The sequence below is a fragment of the Grampus griseus genome (genome assembly GCF_964374135.1).
Source record: "Grampus griseus genome assembly, chromosome: 15".
Taxonomy (NCBI): domain Eukaryota; kingdom Metazoa; phylum Chordata; class Mammalia; order Artiodactyla; family Delphinidae; genus Grampus; species Grampus griseus.
The window spans coordinates 50,655,509-50,672,804 of NC_139009.1; the positions used below are offsets into that span (position 1 = coordinate 50,655,509).

Here is a 17,296-nt window from a genome sequence, read left to right on the forward strand (position 1 = left end):
ACATATGTATATATGTATGTATTATTATTCAGTATATTTTTGACTTTAAATATATTCGAACTGTATGTATCATTTGCAAAGTGTTTTTCCACTAAGTATTATTTATTTTGAGATTTATCTTGTTCATTCTTGTAACTGTACAGGCATACTTGGGAGGTATTGCAGGTTGGATTCAGACCACCACAGTAAATCAAAGATCGCAATAAAGCAAATGAATATTGCAATAAAGCGAGTCACATGAGTTTTTTTGGTTTCCCAGTGCATATAAAAGTTATGTTTATACTCTACTGTAGTCTATTAAGTGTGCAATAGCATTATGTATAAAGAAACAATGTATATAACCTTAAAGATACTTCATTGCTAAAAAAAATGCTGACCATCACCTGAGCCTTCAGCCAGTTGTAATCTTTTTGTTGGTGGAGAGTCTTGCCTCGATGTTGACTCATTGGAGGTGGTTGCTGAAGGCTGGGGTGGTTGTGGCAGTTTCTTTAAATAAGACCACAATGAAGTTTGCCACATTGGTTGAGTCTTCCTTTCTCGAACATTTCTCTGTAGCATGCAGTACTGTTTGATAGCATTTTACCCACAGTAGAACTTCTTTCAAAATTGGAGTAAATTTTCTCAAACCCTGATGCTGCTTTATCAGCTAAATTTACATAGTAGTCTAAATCCCTTGTTGTCATTTCAACAATCTTCATATCTTCTTCACCAGGAGTGGATGCCATCTCAAGAAACCACTTTCTTTGCTTACCCATAAGAAGCAGCTCCTCATCTGTTAAAGTCTTATCATGAGATTACAGCAATTCAGTTACATCTTTAGGCTTCACTTTTATTTTTAGTTCTCTTGCTATTTCCACCACATCTGTAGTTACTTGCTTCACGGAAGTCTTGAACCCCTTTAAAGTCATCCATGAGGGTTGGAATCAACTTCTTCCAAACTCCTGTTAAAGTTGATATATTGAACTCATCCCATGTATCACAGATGTTCTTAATGGCATCTAAAATGGTGAATCCTTTTAGAAAGGGTTTCAATTTACTTTGCCCAAGTCCATCAGCGAAATCACCATCTATGGCAGCTATAGCCTTATGAAATTTATTTCTTAGATAATAAGACTTAAAAGTCGAAATGACTGCTTGATCCATGGGCTACAGAATGGATATTGTGCTAGCAGACATGAAAACAACATTAATCTCATTGTACACCTCCATCAGCTCTTGGGTGACCAGTTGCATTATCAGTGAGCAGTAATATTTTGAAAGGAATCTTTTCTTCTGAGCACTAGGTCTCAACAGTGGGCTTAAAATATTTAGTAAACCATATTGTAAACAGATGTGCTGTCATGCAGGCTTTGTTGTTCCACTGATAGAGCACAGGCAGAGTAGATTTAGCATAATTCTTAAGGGCCTTAGGATTTTCAGAATGGTAAATGAGCATTGGCTTCATCTTCAGGTTCCAGCTGCATTAGCCCCTAACAAGAGAGTCAGCTGGTCCTTTGAGGCTTTGAAGCCTGGCATTGCCTTCCCTCTAGCCATGAAAGCCCTAGATGGCATCTTCTTCCCATAGAAGGCTATTTTGTCCGCATTGAAAATCTGTTGTTTAGCATAGCCACCTTCATTAATTGTCTTAGCTAGATCTTCTAGATAACTTGCTGGAGCTTCTACACCAGCACTTGCAGCTTTACCTTGCACTCTTATGTTATGTAGATGGCTTCTTTCCTTAAACCTCCTGAAACAGCCTCTGCTAGCTTCAGACTTTTCTTCTGCAGCTTCCTCATCTCTCAGCCTTCACAGAATTGAAAAGCGTTAGGGCCTTGCTCTGGATTAGGTTTTGGTTAAGGGAATGTTAATGGCTGCTTTGATTTAGCTAGACCACTAAAACTTTCGTCATGTCAGCAATAAGGCTGTTTCACTTTATCCATAGCGTGTTCGCTGGAGTAGCACTTTTAATATCCTTCAAGAACTTTTCCTTTGCATTCACAGCTTGGCTAACAGTTTGGTGCAAGAGGCCTAGCCTTTGGCCTATCCTGACTTTTGACATGCCTTCCTCTCTAAGCTTAATCATTTCTAGCTTTTGATTTAGAGGCGTGTGACTCTTCCTTTCACTTGAACACTTAGAGGCCGTTGTAGGGTTATTAACTGGCCTAATTTCAACATTCTTATGTCTTAGGGAATAAAGGAATCTCGAGAAGAGAGAGAGACATGGGAGGAAAGGCTGGTCGCTGGAGCAGTCAGAACGCACACATTTATTTTGAGAGTTTGCTGTCTTATAGGGGCACAGTTCATGGTGTCCTAAAACAACTAGAATAGTAACATAAGAGATCACTGATCACCATAACAAATATAATAGTAATGAAAAAGTTTGAAATATTGTGAGAATTACCAGAATGCGACACAGACACGAAGTGAGCAAATGCTGTTCAAACAATGGTGCAGATAGATGGGCTTGACCCAGGGTTGCAACAAGCCTTCAATTTGTAAAAAACACGATCTGCAAAGCATCATAAAATGAGGTATGCCTGTAGTTCGTTTTAACTGCCATAGAATATTCTGTTATATAAAAGCAAACTATTTGTTCTGTTATAGATATTAGAGTATTAGTTGTTAAATATTTAAAGCTACTGCAGTCAAAATTCATGTGTCTTTCTCCTTGTGCACATTTCCAAGAGGTTTTCTGGGAGGAGAGTTGCTTGCTGGAAGGGTATGCTTATCTTCAAGTACTGACTATCACCAAGGTGCTCCTCGAAGTGGTCGTATACCAATTTTTACATTTTCACTAGCAAGGTATTCTGTTTCTCTACATTTTTTCCAACACTTGTTGTTATTTTGTAGTACTGTATTTACCAATCTAATAGATGTGAAATGGTATTTAATTTGCACTTCTCTGATCAGTAATAAAATTGAGGATCTTTTTGAATGTTGATTTGAAATTTTTTCTGTTGGTAATCTTTTGCCCACTTTTATGTTGGCTTTATCTTTGCTTATCAATTTGTAGGAGTACTTTATTGTTTGTACTGATCCTATTTTGTTTTTATCTTTCAATCTTTGGCTTGTCTTATTGCTTTATTTACATTCATGTTCATTTTTGTTGTACAGATATTTTAATTTTAATATAGCCAAATTTTTCATCTTTTACTTGTGCTTTTTCTATCTTGGTTAAGAAACCCTTTCTACCTCAGATCAGGAAAATTTTTCTCTATATCTTCTTTTAACTGTTCATTTCCCATTCATATCTTTTTTTTTTTTTTTTTTTGCGGTACGCAGGCCCTCTCACTGTTGTGTCCTCTCCCGCTGCGGAGCACAGGCTCCGGACGCACAGGCTCAACGGCCATGGCTCACGGGCCCAGCCGCTCCGCGGCATGTGGGATCCTCCTGGACCGGGACACGAACCTTTGTCCCCTGCATCGGCAGGCGGACTCTCAACCACTGCGCCACCAAGGAAGCCCCCCATTCATATCTTTAATCCACCTGGAACTGACTTTGTTGTACAAAAATCAGTGTGAAATAGAGAATTCAATTCTTTTCCATGTAGATAACTTATTATCCCAGCACCATTTATTAAGTAGTTTATTCCATACTACTTTATAATGCCATCTATATCACACCAAGTTTTCCTAAATGTGTGGTTCTGTTTGGGGAACTTTATAATATGTTCTGTTGCTGTATTTATCTATTCTTATGCTAACACCACACTGTCTTTATAATAAGTTTTGATATTCGGTATGTCAAGATCCTCCACACATTGCTGTTCTTCATAATTGCCTTTGTTGCACTTAGCCTTTATAAAAAGACTTATTGGGATTTTTATTAGAACTTTATATTTTATTGGAACTTTTATGTAAAAATCAAGTAAGCCTTTTCATCCATGAATATTGTGTAAGGTGCAATTGGTGAGATTTTGACATTCTTTTTTGCTTTAAGTAGTGTTTTATAATTGTTTCCATGAAGTCCTTTCCCATCGTTTATAAGATATAAATATTATATCCAGCATAATGTCAGACTCTTAATTTGTTCTGATGGTTTGGTTGAAATTCTTTTGAGTCCTGTGTTGACAATCCTGTCATTTACAAATAAGCCAGCATAAATTGCCAACATCCTTGTATTGTTCCAGACTTTCATTGGAATGCTTCTCAAGTCTCACTATAAATTATGATGTTTGCTTTTTGTTTTTGATAGATATCCTATCAAACTTCTATCTCTCTACCTTGCTCAGATTTTTATTATGAAGGGGTATTAAATTTTATGAATAACTTTTCTGCATCTGTTGGGATAATTATGTGTTTTTATTTTAATATGAAAATGTGGTTTATTGCATCAATTAATTGTCCAATGTTGAATCATCCTTGCGTTTCTGGATGAACTCTGCTAAATTTTGATTTTTTTTAAAAAATACAATGTAGAAATCTAATATTTTAAGATCTTTGCATATATGTTCCTAATTGGAACATATGGTTTGGTATCTGGTTTGGTATCAGAGTTTTGTAGCTACAGAAATTTTTCTGTTGAGTTTAATTTTTATTCCTTTACAGACTATGTTCTCCTTAGCAGCCTTTAAGATTTTCCCTTACCTTGGTCCTCTACAGCTTTATTAGGCTCTGTCTAGGTTCAAATATTCAGATATACATATGTACATGTATATATTTTCCTCCTGCTCAGCAGCTACAATGTTCATGCTCAGTACCCACAGTGTTGAATCCGAGGATTCACATGTGTCTTTAATTCAGGAAAACTCTCACGAATCCTATCTTTAAATATTGTTTGAGCACTATTCTTTCCCATCTCTTCTTCTGGAACTACTATTAAACATATCAGGAATAGTTCTGCTCCAAGTAACAATATCTGACTTTCTGTGCTTTCAACTATAGAGGCATTTATTGTTTAGTTGACAAGAAGTCTAGAGATCTGCTAACTCACCATTGTCATCAGGGGACCTACATTTTTCTTGGCTTCCTTTTTGTCTGTCAGCTTTCTGGCATTTTCAGTCATCTCTGTCTTACTCTTGCTCCTTCGAAAGGAATCTCTTTTTTTTTTTTTTTTCCAGCAGTTATACTTTGTTGGGCTTCAATGTATTTTTCATTATATTATTTTTGGTGGGATTCATAGAGATACTTGAATCTGACTTGATGTCTTTCATTGATTTCAGAAAAGGTTCAACCATTATTTCTTTAAATATCTCTTCTGCCCATCCTCTTTTCATTTCTCTGACCCCAATTACATATATGCTCTATATTTCACTATACACTCCATCTTACACTCATTTCTGTATGTATCCTTTTGTTACTCATGCTTCATTCTGGGTATTTTCTTCTGAACTCTTCTAGTTCACCAGTATTTTTCTTTCAGTGTGTCTAATCTGATAGTAAACGAATCAGTCATTGAGTTCGTAGTTTCAGGTATTTTATTCTTTTAGTTTTAGAATTTCCATTTGGTCCTGCTTTGTAGTTTCTATTCTCTGCTGAAAATCTCAATCTTGCCTTTTTTTCCTTGAATATGTATAGCATAGTTGTTTAAAGTCTCCACCTGATAACTCCATTATCTGGATCCATATGGATCATTTTATATTGGCTAATGTCACTCATTTTTTTTTAACATGTAGTTTTGTCATCATAGAGGCTCAATTATTTTTCAGTGAGAGCTGGGCATTGTATATAGATAATTTAAGGCGATTTGAGGCCTAGGATGGTCTCTTCCTCCAGAGAGTTTTACTTTTGATAGGCACCTTGGGCCACTAGCAATCTAAGATCATTTTAATAATTTCAAATTTGAGCTAACTTGAAATTGTGGTTTTCAGTTTCTCCCAGGGCTAGTCTATTTCTTGTTAACCTTTTTCCCCTTACTCCTAGCCTGTGGCTGTTTAAAGTCCCAGTCTGAAGTGTGGGCATTTATCTTGTCCCTCTTTTGGGACTTCTGAATTCTAGTTTTTGTCTCCTTAGCCCAGAGAGTCTATTAAAAGCTCTACTCAACTTCTCATCCTGTCAGCCATCTCTTCTGGAATTGGCCCTCTTCCCTTGAGAAACATCTAAAATGGGCTCTCTAGATTTTCTCCTACTCCTGGATCTTGACTCTAATTCCTCAGTGTCTTGTCTTCTCATGCTTTAAACAGATAATTTTATATTTTTTCTAGCTTTTCTAATTGTTTTCTGTGAAAGAGTTGGTCTGATTACCTAGAATACCATCACTTGAAGTAGAATTCCACAAGTTCCATATTTCTACTCTGTTCCTTAGTGTACAACAACTAATTTTCTTTTTGCCTCATAGTTACAAGATGCCTTGTGGCTGTGGGCATTGTGTATAAGATTTCTAATGAAATTTTTTTCATATTTACATGGTTTTTTTCTATTTTTATTTCACAGATGTTGTTGCTACATTTCTCTCTTTGACTTTTTTAAATCCATTCATTCAATCTCATATTATTCTTGTTCTGCTTATCTCTTTGACCATTTTAAACATATTTAGAATCTTTGATGAGCTATTATATAAAATTAGTTTTTCCTTGAATGACTTTTCATTCTTATTGTTAATTTTTGTTATTTTGGTCTCTTTGTGTTTTTTTTTTCTTCTTGTGTGTAGTATTTTTGATATGTCCATTTTGAGTGGGAATTTTGGGGTTCTGTTGTCTCACTTTTCCTTCTACATTCAGCTCTTTCTATCTAGTAGGCTTCCTGTTGCTTGTACCTCCCTCTCAGCATCCACTCTCCATGTAAGAATCTGGTATAAAGTGGCTTAGATTAAGGATATCACAGATTAAGTCATTGAGTCAGTTGTTAACTTGTTTCATTTTCTGAGTTTGAGGCTTTATCAGAGTCTTCCCCCATTCTTAGTTTTGTAACTTTCTAAAAATCCTAAAGTGTTGTCAGCAAATTTTATAATCTCTTTTACCACTGTCAGCAAATTTTTATGAGGCAAGGTGGCACTTCCCAGTCCCCAGCCTCAAGCAATGAACTAGTTTCATTTGAGTGGAGCACTTACCCTCAGAGCTGCTTCATCCAAACCTGAATATACTACACTATTTGGTAGTCTACTGACCCTTTTTAAAGTTTTATTCCTTTTTTTATGATGTAATACAATCTGAGGTAAACAACTTCGCTCATGATTTATGCTTGCCAAAACCTTTAGATCAAACCTTTAGATGCATACTTAGAGTTTATACTTCCAGTTCATACTTCCAGTTTATACTTCCAGTTTAACTGGAAGTATAGAGGATAGGGGATAGTTAAACAACATTTGGGGGTAACACAAATCCAGAATGTGGGACACTCTAGAAGAAATTGACTGGACTCTTCAAAAAGTCCAGGACATTATTGTTCTGTTTAGATGAGAATAGGGACACAACCAACCAAATGCAATATGTGAGACTTAATTGAATTTTTGTTTCAAAAAAACCTAAAAAGACATTTTGACTTTTACAACTCAATGATAAAAAGATAAATAACCTAATTTTTTAAATGGGCAATGTATGTGAATAGACATTTCTCCAAGGAAGATCTAAAACTGGCCAATAAGCACATGAAAAGATACTCGATATCATTAACCATTAGGGAAATGTAAATCAAACCCACAGTGATGTACCATTTCACACCCACTAGGGTGGCTATAGTAAAAAAGACAGATAATAACAAGTGTTGACAAAATGTAGAGAAATTGAAACCCTCATGCACTGCTGGTGGGAACGTAAAATTATACAGTTGCTTTGGAAAACAATTTGGCAGTTCTTCAAAAGGGTAAACACAGAGTTATGATATGACCCAGCAGTATCATCCCCAAGAAACATGAAAACACATGTTCACACAAAAATTTGTACATAAATGTTCATAGAAGCATTAGTCATAATACCCCAAAAGTGGAAACAACCCAAATGTTTATCAGCTGATGTATGGATAAATATAATATAGTAATAAAAAAGAATGAGGTACTGATACATGCTACAACATAGATGAACCTTTAAAACATTAAGTGAAAGAAGCCAGTCACAAAATACTACATATTGTAAGTTTCATTTACTGTAGATCCTCATTATTTGCGGATTCAGTATTCGCAAACTCTCCTACTCGATGAAATTTATTTGTAACCCTAAAATCAGTACTTGAAGCATTTTCATGATCTTTTCAGACACACATAGAGCAGTGAAAGATCTGAGTCATCTCTCAGCTAAGGGTGAAGAAAAAGCAACATTCTGGCTTGTTTCAGCTCTCATACTGTAAACAGGTGTCCTTTTCAAAATCAGTTAAGTGCCCGCCACGTTTTTCACATTTTTGTTGATGATTTCACTGTCTTTAAATGGCCCCTAAGCATAGTGCTGAAGTGTTCCTAGGAGGCCTTATGGAGAAAATATTAGCATTAGATAAACTTTGTTCAGACATGAGTTGTGGTGCTTTTGGCCATGAATTCATTGTTAATGAGTCAACAATGTAATTAGATAAAGTATCTTTAAACAGAAACATACATAAAAGTATATGTATTGATCAGTAGACAGATGAAAATGTTGTGACCAGAGGCTTGAAGGAACCTAACTCTTTGTTTCCTCCAGGAGCAGTGATTCAGTATTTGCTGATTCATTGTTTGCAGGTTTATAGAGCATAACTATCTCAAATAACAAGAATCAATTATATAGGAAATGTCCAAAGTAGGCAAACCTATAGAGACAGACAGTAGATTAGTGTGATTGCCCAGGATTGGAGGAGGGTAAGAAATGGGGAGTGACTGCTAATAAATATGGGATTTCTATTTGGGATGATGAAAGTGTGCTGAAGTTGCATATGGTGATAGTTGTACAGCTCTGTGAATATATGGAAAACTGTTGCTTTTTACACTTTAAATGGGTGAATTTTATGGTATGTGAATTTTAATTCAATAAAGCTGTTTAGACAAAGATATTTGAGAGTAATGGATATGTTTTGAATATCAATTGGGTAATAGATATGGAATTATTAATTTTTAAAGATGGGAAAACAGTATTATGTTTTTGTATAAAATATCTTTATTCTTAGGAAATGCCTGTGAGGTATTTAGGAGTAATTTATTAGGTCTACAAGTTAATTTCAAATAGTTCAAGAAGTTTTAAAAGACTAGAGAGTGGTAAAGAGAAAGCAAATGTGGCAAAATGATAACAGTTGTTGAATCTAGATAGAAGGTATGTGGATATTCATTGTACTTTTCTTTCAGTTTTTTTTTTTCCTGTTTGAAACTTTTCAAGATAAAAAATTGGGTGGGGGAGATTTTGCACACTCAGCAATGAGAATAAATCATTGTTCTTCTAAGTCATAGGCTTCTTTAGCTCTCATTATGCTTGTTGTAACAGAAAGCAAGACTGTACATGCACACTGAATGCACTTGTGTATGCCGGAAACAGACCGCATTAAAACCAAAGAAGAGTGAATTCCTTGGTGGTCCACTGGTTAGGACTCCTCATGTTCACTGCCGAAGGCCTGGGTTCAGTCCCTGATAGGGAACTGAAATTCAACAAGCTGAGCAGGGCGGCCAAAATTAAAAAAAAAAAAAAACACAAGAGTAAGAGGAAAGCTCTTTATTTTTTTATTACCAAATGTTTAAATTTAATTCCCTATAATTTTTTAAGTTACATATTCATCACAGTTTATGAAATAATACAAAGATATATAAAGAAAAATCTGTATTAATAGTGTGTGATATATGTGTATTAAATATTTACTAATGAAAGACTCCAGTATAGTGTTTGTATCAGTACCTATTTATATGCTAAGCACTATAGTTAGGTGATGGAGAAACAAGGAAAGCTCCCGTGCCTTTGAGAAGCTTGCCGTTTACAGGAAGAGTCAGATGTATAAATAAATGTAAGATACTGTACAAAATATGGACAAAGAATTATAGGAAGGACTTTTGATGATGGCAGAATAAGTACTTTAGGAAAAAAAAAACCATTGAGGACAAGTAGAAAGCTAAGCAGAATATAAAACATCTGGAAGGCATTATAGGGCAAAAAAGAGGATAAAGATTTATGGAGCCCAGATTCAGGAAAGTTAAAAATTCACAAAGGTGAGCATTGCCTTTGAAAGCACTTTTCCCATAGAAGCTTCTGCTGATTTCAGAAGAAGCAGCTTAGATAATGAAGCTAGTTGAGTAGAACACTTGACAGACTCTTGAATCATGGTTGGAGTTCAGACGTCCTCCAAGACGAGATACTGATAAATTACCCATACCTAATGTTAGGTACATCTAGATATAAGGGTATAAAAGATACATCTAGATATAAGGGTATAAAAGAAGTAGACAGGCCCTTATAGGAACAGAAGTCCAGCGTCAAATCATCAATTCCTGAAATTAGGGACATCATGAATTGATAGTAGCCTTAGCAGCCTGCCTGAACCAAATTAGAGAATAGTTCAGAAAACAATATCCAGATACATATTACTATATATAAAATAGATAAACAACAAGGACCTATTGTATAGCACAGGGAACTAATGTATAGCACAGGGAACTATATTCAATATCTTGTAATAACCTAAAATAGAAAAGAATCTGAAAAAGAATATACATATTCACTTTTATGTGTGTGTGTGTGTGTGTGTATATAAATAAATATATCTGAATCACTATGCTGTACCCCTGCAACTAACACAACATTGTAAATCAACTACATTTCAATTTTTTAAAAAAATGAAAAGAAACAATATCCAGAATGAAACACATCTGGAGAAGGAGAACATCATCCAGAATCTCAAATTACTGCTACAATAATAATTGCTGACGCACAGCAAAATCAAATAGCCAGACCCAGGAGGACATTATGTAACATAATGGCAGCTAAGTTAACATCTGGATAAACAAATTCATAGGGACTCTAGATATTGGAGTTAGCAGAAACTTTAAATTATCTTTAATATGTTGAGGGCAATAAAAGAGAAGATGAAGAATTTTGGCAGAGAATTGGAAACTATTAAAAGAGGAAAGGAATTTCTAGAACAAAAAATACAGTAACCAAAATTGAGAGCTCGTTGGATTTAGAAACAGATTAGACACCATTACATAGAGAATTAGTGACTTAGAGCAGTACTGCTCGAAGTGTGTTCTGTAGCTGCTGAGAGTCTATGGGCTGGCTGCTACTTTTTGAACTATGTAGTAACAGTCCACAACAAGATAGGAAATTTGTGTCAGAATGTAGAACAAATTGACCCTGAGCATACCATTTAGTTCAACTGGCATTTTCTTTTCTTTTCTTTTCTTTTAAATTTTTATTGGAGTATAGTTGTTTACAATGTTGTATTAGTTTCAGGTGTACAGAAAAGTGAATCAGTTATACATATAAATATATCCACTCTTTTTTAGATTCTTTTCCCATATAGGCTATTACAGAGTACTGAATAGAGTTCCCTGTGCTGTACAGTAGGGTCCTTATTAGTTATCTATTTTATATATAGTAGTGTGTATATGTCAATCCCAATCTTCCAGTTTATCTCTCCACCACTCAAGTGGCATTTTCTTTTTTGTTTTTTTTGTTGTTTTTTTTTTTTGCGGTACGTGGGCCTCTCACCGTTGTGGCCTCTCCCGTTGCGGAGCACAGGCTCCGGACGCGCAGGCTCAGTGGCCGTGGCTCACAGGCCTAGCCGCTCCGCGGCATGTGGGATCTTCCCGGACCGGGGCACGAACCCATGTCCCCTGCATCGGCAGGCAGACTCTCAACCACTGCGCCACCAGGGAAGCCCTCAAGTGGCATTTTCTTGATAGCAAAACTTTCTCAGTGAAGAAAGAATTTGTTGATTTACATTATAGTGCAAGTTCCTTATCTTGGAGATTGGCCCCTTGAGTAGCAGTGACCTAAAGAATAGTTGGAGCGCTTCCCTGGTGGCACAGTGGTTAAGAATCCGCCTGCCAATGCAGGGGACACAGGTTCGAACCCTGGTCCGGGAAGATCCCACATGCCACAGAGCAACAGCCCGTGTGCCACAACTACTGAGCCTGCGCTCTAGAGCCCGCGATCCACAACTGCTGAACCCACGTGCCACAACTACTGAAGCCTGCGTGCCTAGAGCCTGTGCTCCACAACAAGAGAAGCCACCTCAATGAGGAGCCCGTGCACTGCAATGAAGAGTAGCCCCCGCTCTCAGCAACTAGAGAAAGCCGCGTGCAGCAATGAAGACCCAACGCAGACAAAAATAAATAAAATTAAAATAAAAAAGAAAAGAATAGTTGGGAAGAAAATATCTAGAAGGAAGTACAAAGAGACAAAAGGACAGGAAAATACAGAAAGGAAGGGAAGAGATTTAGAGGATGAAGCAAGGTATATTTTACAGATAGAAAAGATAAATAGTCCTTTAACACTTGAAGCAGTGCTTCTCAAAATATTTGTGATGGTGGCCAATACTTTTTATAAAATGCAGTAAAAATATCATAGCAGTGTCAAATTACTTAAACACAATCTCGTTTTCTGTACTTACTAGAGATTGGTATAAAATGGTTCATAAAATAGCACTGGTCCACAGACCACATTTTAAGTAGCATGATACTAAAGAAATTAAATTCATTCTTCCCAGTAGGAGAATTCCAAGCCCATATGATTCACTGGTAAACTCTAGAAACCTTTAAGGAAGAAATAATTAACTTTTCTAGAATATAGAAAAGAGTGAAAGGCTCCCCCAACTCTTTTTAAGAGGCCAGTTCAACCTTGATGTCCAAACCTGACAAAGACATTTACAATAAAAGCATATTAGGACAGTCTCATTCATGAACATAGATATAAAAAAATCTTCAATAAAATATTGGCAAACCAAATTCAGAAATATATTGTGGCCTACTTAATTCTACTTCAGGAATGCAGGTTGGCTTTAACATTTGAAAATTAATGTAATTCATCATAGACAGTAAATGAAAAAATTCATATAATCATCTTGATAGGTGCTAAGGAATCGTTTGATAAAATTCAGCATTCATTCTGAATGGTAAAAAAAATTTTATCGAAAAGAAATAGAAAAGGAACTACTAAATCTACAACAAACCTACAACAAACATGATAATTATTGGTGACATCTTGAAAATTTTCCCTTTGAGATTAGAAATGAGACTAGGATACCTTCTATCATCCCTTCCATTCAAGATTGTACTGCAGGTCCTAGATGCAATACCTTAATAATCAAAGCTGTAAGAATTGAAAAAAGGAAGAAATAACCTATCGTTATTCGCATACAATATGACTGCAGATCCTTAAGATTCTAGAAAGTACAAAAGAAGAATCCAAAATAAGGTTGTTAGATATAAGGACCATATTTTTTTAATCAATTATTTCTATATAACAGCAAAAAAGTGAAATATTAGAAAGACACCGTTTACAATAGCATCAAAAAAATCAAATATATAGAAATAAATCTAAAGAAAGACCTCACAGTAAACTGTAAAACATTGAGACTCAGTGATTATTTTATTTTTTTAATTAATTAATTAATTTTTGGCTGTGTTAGGTCGATTGCTGCACATAGGCTTTCTCTAGTTGCGTGAGCAGGGGCTATTCTTTGTTGCATTGTGCACGCAGGCTTCTCACTGATGTGGCTTCTCATTACAGAGCATAAACTCTAGGTACGCGGGCTTCAGTAGTTGTGGTGCATGGGCTCAGTAGTTGTGGCTTGCGGCCTCTAGAGCGCAGGCTCAGTAGTTGTGGCTCACAGGCTTAGTTGCTCTGTGGCATGCAGGATCTTCCCGAACCAGGGCACGAACCCCTGTCCCCTGCATTGGCAGGTGGATTCTTAACCACTTCACCACCAGGGAAGTCCCTCAGTGGTTATTTTAAAAAAACATTATTAAGAAAAACCTTTAAAAGACATAAGTAAATGGAGGATATGTTATATTGAGTTGAAACTCTCAATATAATGGAGATGTCGACTACCTCAAATTAATCTACGAATTTAATGTAATCCCAAACCAGAATCTCAATAGGGCTTTTGTGGGGAGAACAGTGTAGAACTTCAAACTCTGATTCTAAAATATATATGGATATTCAAAGGGTCAAATAGCCAAGACACTCTTGAAGATGAAGAATAGTGTAGGAAGATTTGTCTTATTGGATATTAAGGCCTATTATAAAACTATAGTAATTAAGATAGTGCCATTTAGGTGTAAGGATGGACAGATAACGAGTTATAACTAACCCTGAGGAAATGGACATGTGTCTTAAAAAGAAACCAAAGGTTGAAGATACTACTAATAATGCAGCATAAGTAAACAAGAATATAGAGTTCAGTCAGCTATTTTATCTTATCCATTTTGTCTTAACACAGATTCTAAGCATCTGGATATTAGAGACTATTCCTTACTTTAAGACATCTTTAGTAGGATCTGTCATAACACTAGGTATATACAAAGTGTTTAATAGTTACTTTGAATGAATTTATTGTGTGCTTAAGTTACAACTTTGAATCCTTTTTGGTTTTAGATCTGCTGATTTGGGTCCTACTTTATTGACAAGACCTGGACAACCAACACTTACCAGAGTGCCACCGCCTATTCTTCCAAGGCCATCCCAGCAGACAGGGAGCAGTAATGTGAACACTTTCAGACCTGCTTACAGTTCATTTTCTTCTGGATATGGTGCCTATGGAAATTCATTTTATGGAAGCTATAGCCCTTATAGTTATGGGTATAATGGGTTGGGCTATAACCGCCTTCGTATAGATGATCTTCCACCTAGTAGATTTGTTCAGCAAGCTGAAGAAAGCAGCAGAGGTGCATTTCAGTCCATTGAAAGTATTGTGCATGCATTTGCCTCTGTCAGCATGATGATGGATGCTACCTTTTCAGCTGTCTATAACAGTTTCAGGGCTGTATTGGATGTAGCAAACCACTTTTCCCGATTAAAAATACACTTCACAAAAGTATTTTCAGCTTTTGCATTAGTTAGGACTATAAGGTATCTTTACAGACGGTTACAGTGGATGATAGGTTTAAGAAGAGACTCTGAGAATGAGGACCTGTGGGCAGAAAGTGAAGGAACTGTGGCTTGCCTTGGTGCTGAGGACAGAGCAACTAACTCAGCAAAATCTTGGCCAATATTCTTGTTCTTTGCTGTTATCCTTGGTGGTCCTTACCTCATCTGGAAACTGCTGTCTACTCACAGTGACGAAGTAACAGGTAAGAGTAATAAAATGGGTTCAAAAACCATATAACAATCTCAAATTTCAAGAATAGGTTAAATTAGCTTTCTTTATGCATTTGTATTTAATATTTTGATCCAGTTATATTTTCAGTTAAGAACTTCAAAACTGGAAGAGGAACATGTAGCAAAAACAGGCTTCTTGATTTATTCTTTGTTACTTCAGTTTAACAGCACACATTACTTAACTACTGTTCACAAGTCACTGAACTTGATGCTGTGGAAGATACAAAGATAACGTAGGGCATATTCCCTTTATCTTTCTAAAACTTACTGGAAGAGAGGTGGGTGAGACACATAAATAGGTAATTGTAATGAGGCATAAAGAGTGTAAGTAGTACAACAGTTGGGGAGAAACATAAGACTTATTGAGCCTTTTTTTATTATTATTATTTTCTTGAATTTTATTTTAATTATTTTTTATACAGCAGGTTCTTATTACTCATCCATTTTATACACATCAGTGTATACATGTCAATCCCAATCTCCCAATCCATCATACCACCACCACCACCACCACCCTCCACTGCTTTACCCCCTTGGTGTCCATACGTCTGTTCTCTACATCTGTGTCTCAATTTCTGTCCTGCAAACTGGTTCATCTGTACCATTTTTCTAGGTTCCACATATATGTGTTAATATACGATATTTGTTTTTCTCTTTTGGACATACTTCACTCTGAATGACAGGCTCTAGATTCATCCACGTCTCTACAAATGACCTAATTTCGTTCCTTTTTATGGCTGAGTAATATTCCATTGCATATATGTACCACATCTTCTTTATCGTTGATGGGCATTTAGGTTGCTTCCATGACCTGGCTATTGTAAATAGCACAGCAATGAACATTAGGGTACATGTTTCTTTTTGAATTATGGTTTTCTCTGGGTATAGACCCATTAGTGAGATTGCTGGGTCATATGGTAATTCTATTTTTACTTTTTTAAAGGAACCTGCATACTGTTCTCCATAGTGGCTGTATCAATTTACATTCCCACCAACAGTGCAAGCGGGTTCCCTTTTCTCCACACCCTCTCCAGCATTTGTTGTTTGTAGATTTTCTGATGATGCCCATTCTAAATGGTGTGAGGTGATACCTCATTGTAGTTTTGATTTGCATTTCTCTAATAATTAGTGTTATTGAGCACCTTTTCATGTGCCTCTTGGCCATCTGTATGTCCTCTTTGGAGAAATGTCTATTTAGGTCTTCTGCCCATTTTTGAATTGGGTTGTTTTTATTTTAATATTGAGTTGCATGAGCTGTTTATATATTTTGGAGATTAATCCTTTGTCCATTGATTCATTTGCAAATATTTTCTCCCATTCTGAGGGTAGTCTTTTCATCTTGTTTGTAGTTTCCTTTGCTTTGCAAAAGCTTTTAAGTTTCATTACGTCCCATTTGTTTATTTTTGTTTTTATTTCCATTACTCTAGGAAGTGTATTAAAAAAGATCTAGCCATGATTTATGTCAAAGAGTGTTCTTCCTATGTTTTCCTCTAAGAGTTTTATAGTGTCTGGTCTTACATTTAGGTCTCTAATCCATTTTGAGTTTATTTTTGTGTATGGTGTTCGGTAGTATTCTAATTTCATTCTTTTACATGTAGCTGTCCACTTTTCCCAGCACCACTTATTGAAGAGACTGTCTTTTCTCCATTGTATATCCTTGCCTCCTTTGTCATAGATTAGTTGACCATAGGTGTATGGGTTTATCTCTGGGCTCTCTATCGTGTTCCATTGATCTATATTTCTGTTTTTGTGCCAGTACCATATTGTCTTGATTACTGTAGCTTTGTAGTATAGTCTCAAGTCAGGGAGTCTGATTCCTCGAGCTCCGTTTTTTTCCCTCAAGACTGCTTTGGCTATTCGGGGCTTTTGTGTCTCCATACAAATTTTAAGATTTTTTGTTCTAGTTCTGTAAAAAATGCCATTGGTAATTTGGTAGGGATTGCATTGAATCTGTAGATTGCTTTGGGTAGTATAGTCATTTTCACAATATTGATTCTTCCAATCCAAGAACATTGAATATCTGTCCATCTGTTGGTATCATCTTTAATTTCTTTCAACAGTGTCTTATAGTTTTCTGCATACAGGTCTTTTGTCTCCCTAGGTAGGTTTATTCCTAGGTATTTTATTCTTTTTGTTGCAATGGTAAATGGGAGTGTTTCCTTAATTTCTCTTTCAGAT

The 17,296-nt window shown here is 36.0% G+C and overlaps 1 protein-coding gene across 1 annotated transcript in view; it reads left to right on the top strand.

Annotated features, from left to right (window-relative positions):
• PEX13 (peroxisomal biogenesis factor 13) overlaps positions 1-17,296 on the top strand; it is a 35,662-nt gene that overhangs the window by 2,151 nt on the left and 16,215 nt on the right. Inside the window, exon 2 of the mRNA XM_082672285.1 lies at positions 14,396-15,090. Within this exon, the coding sequence (XP_082528411.1) occupies positions 14,396-15,090 (695 nt within the window). The remainder of the gene's footprint in view (positions 1-14,395; positions 15,091-17,296) is intronic.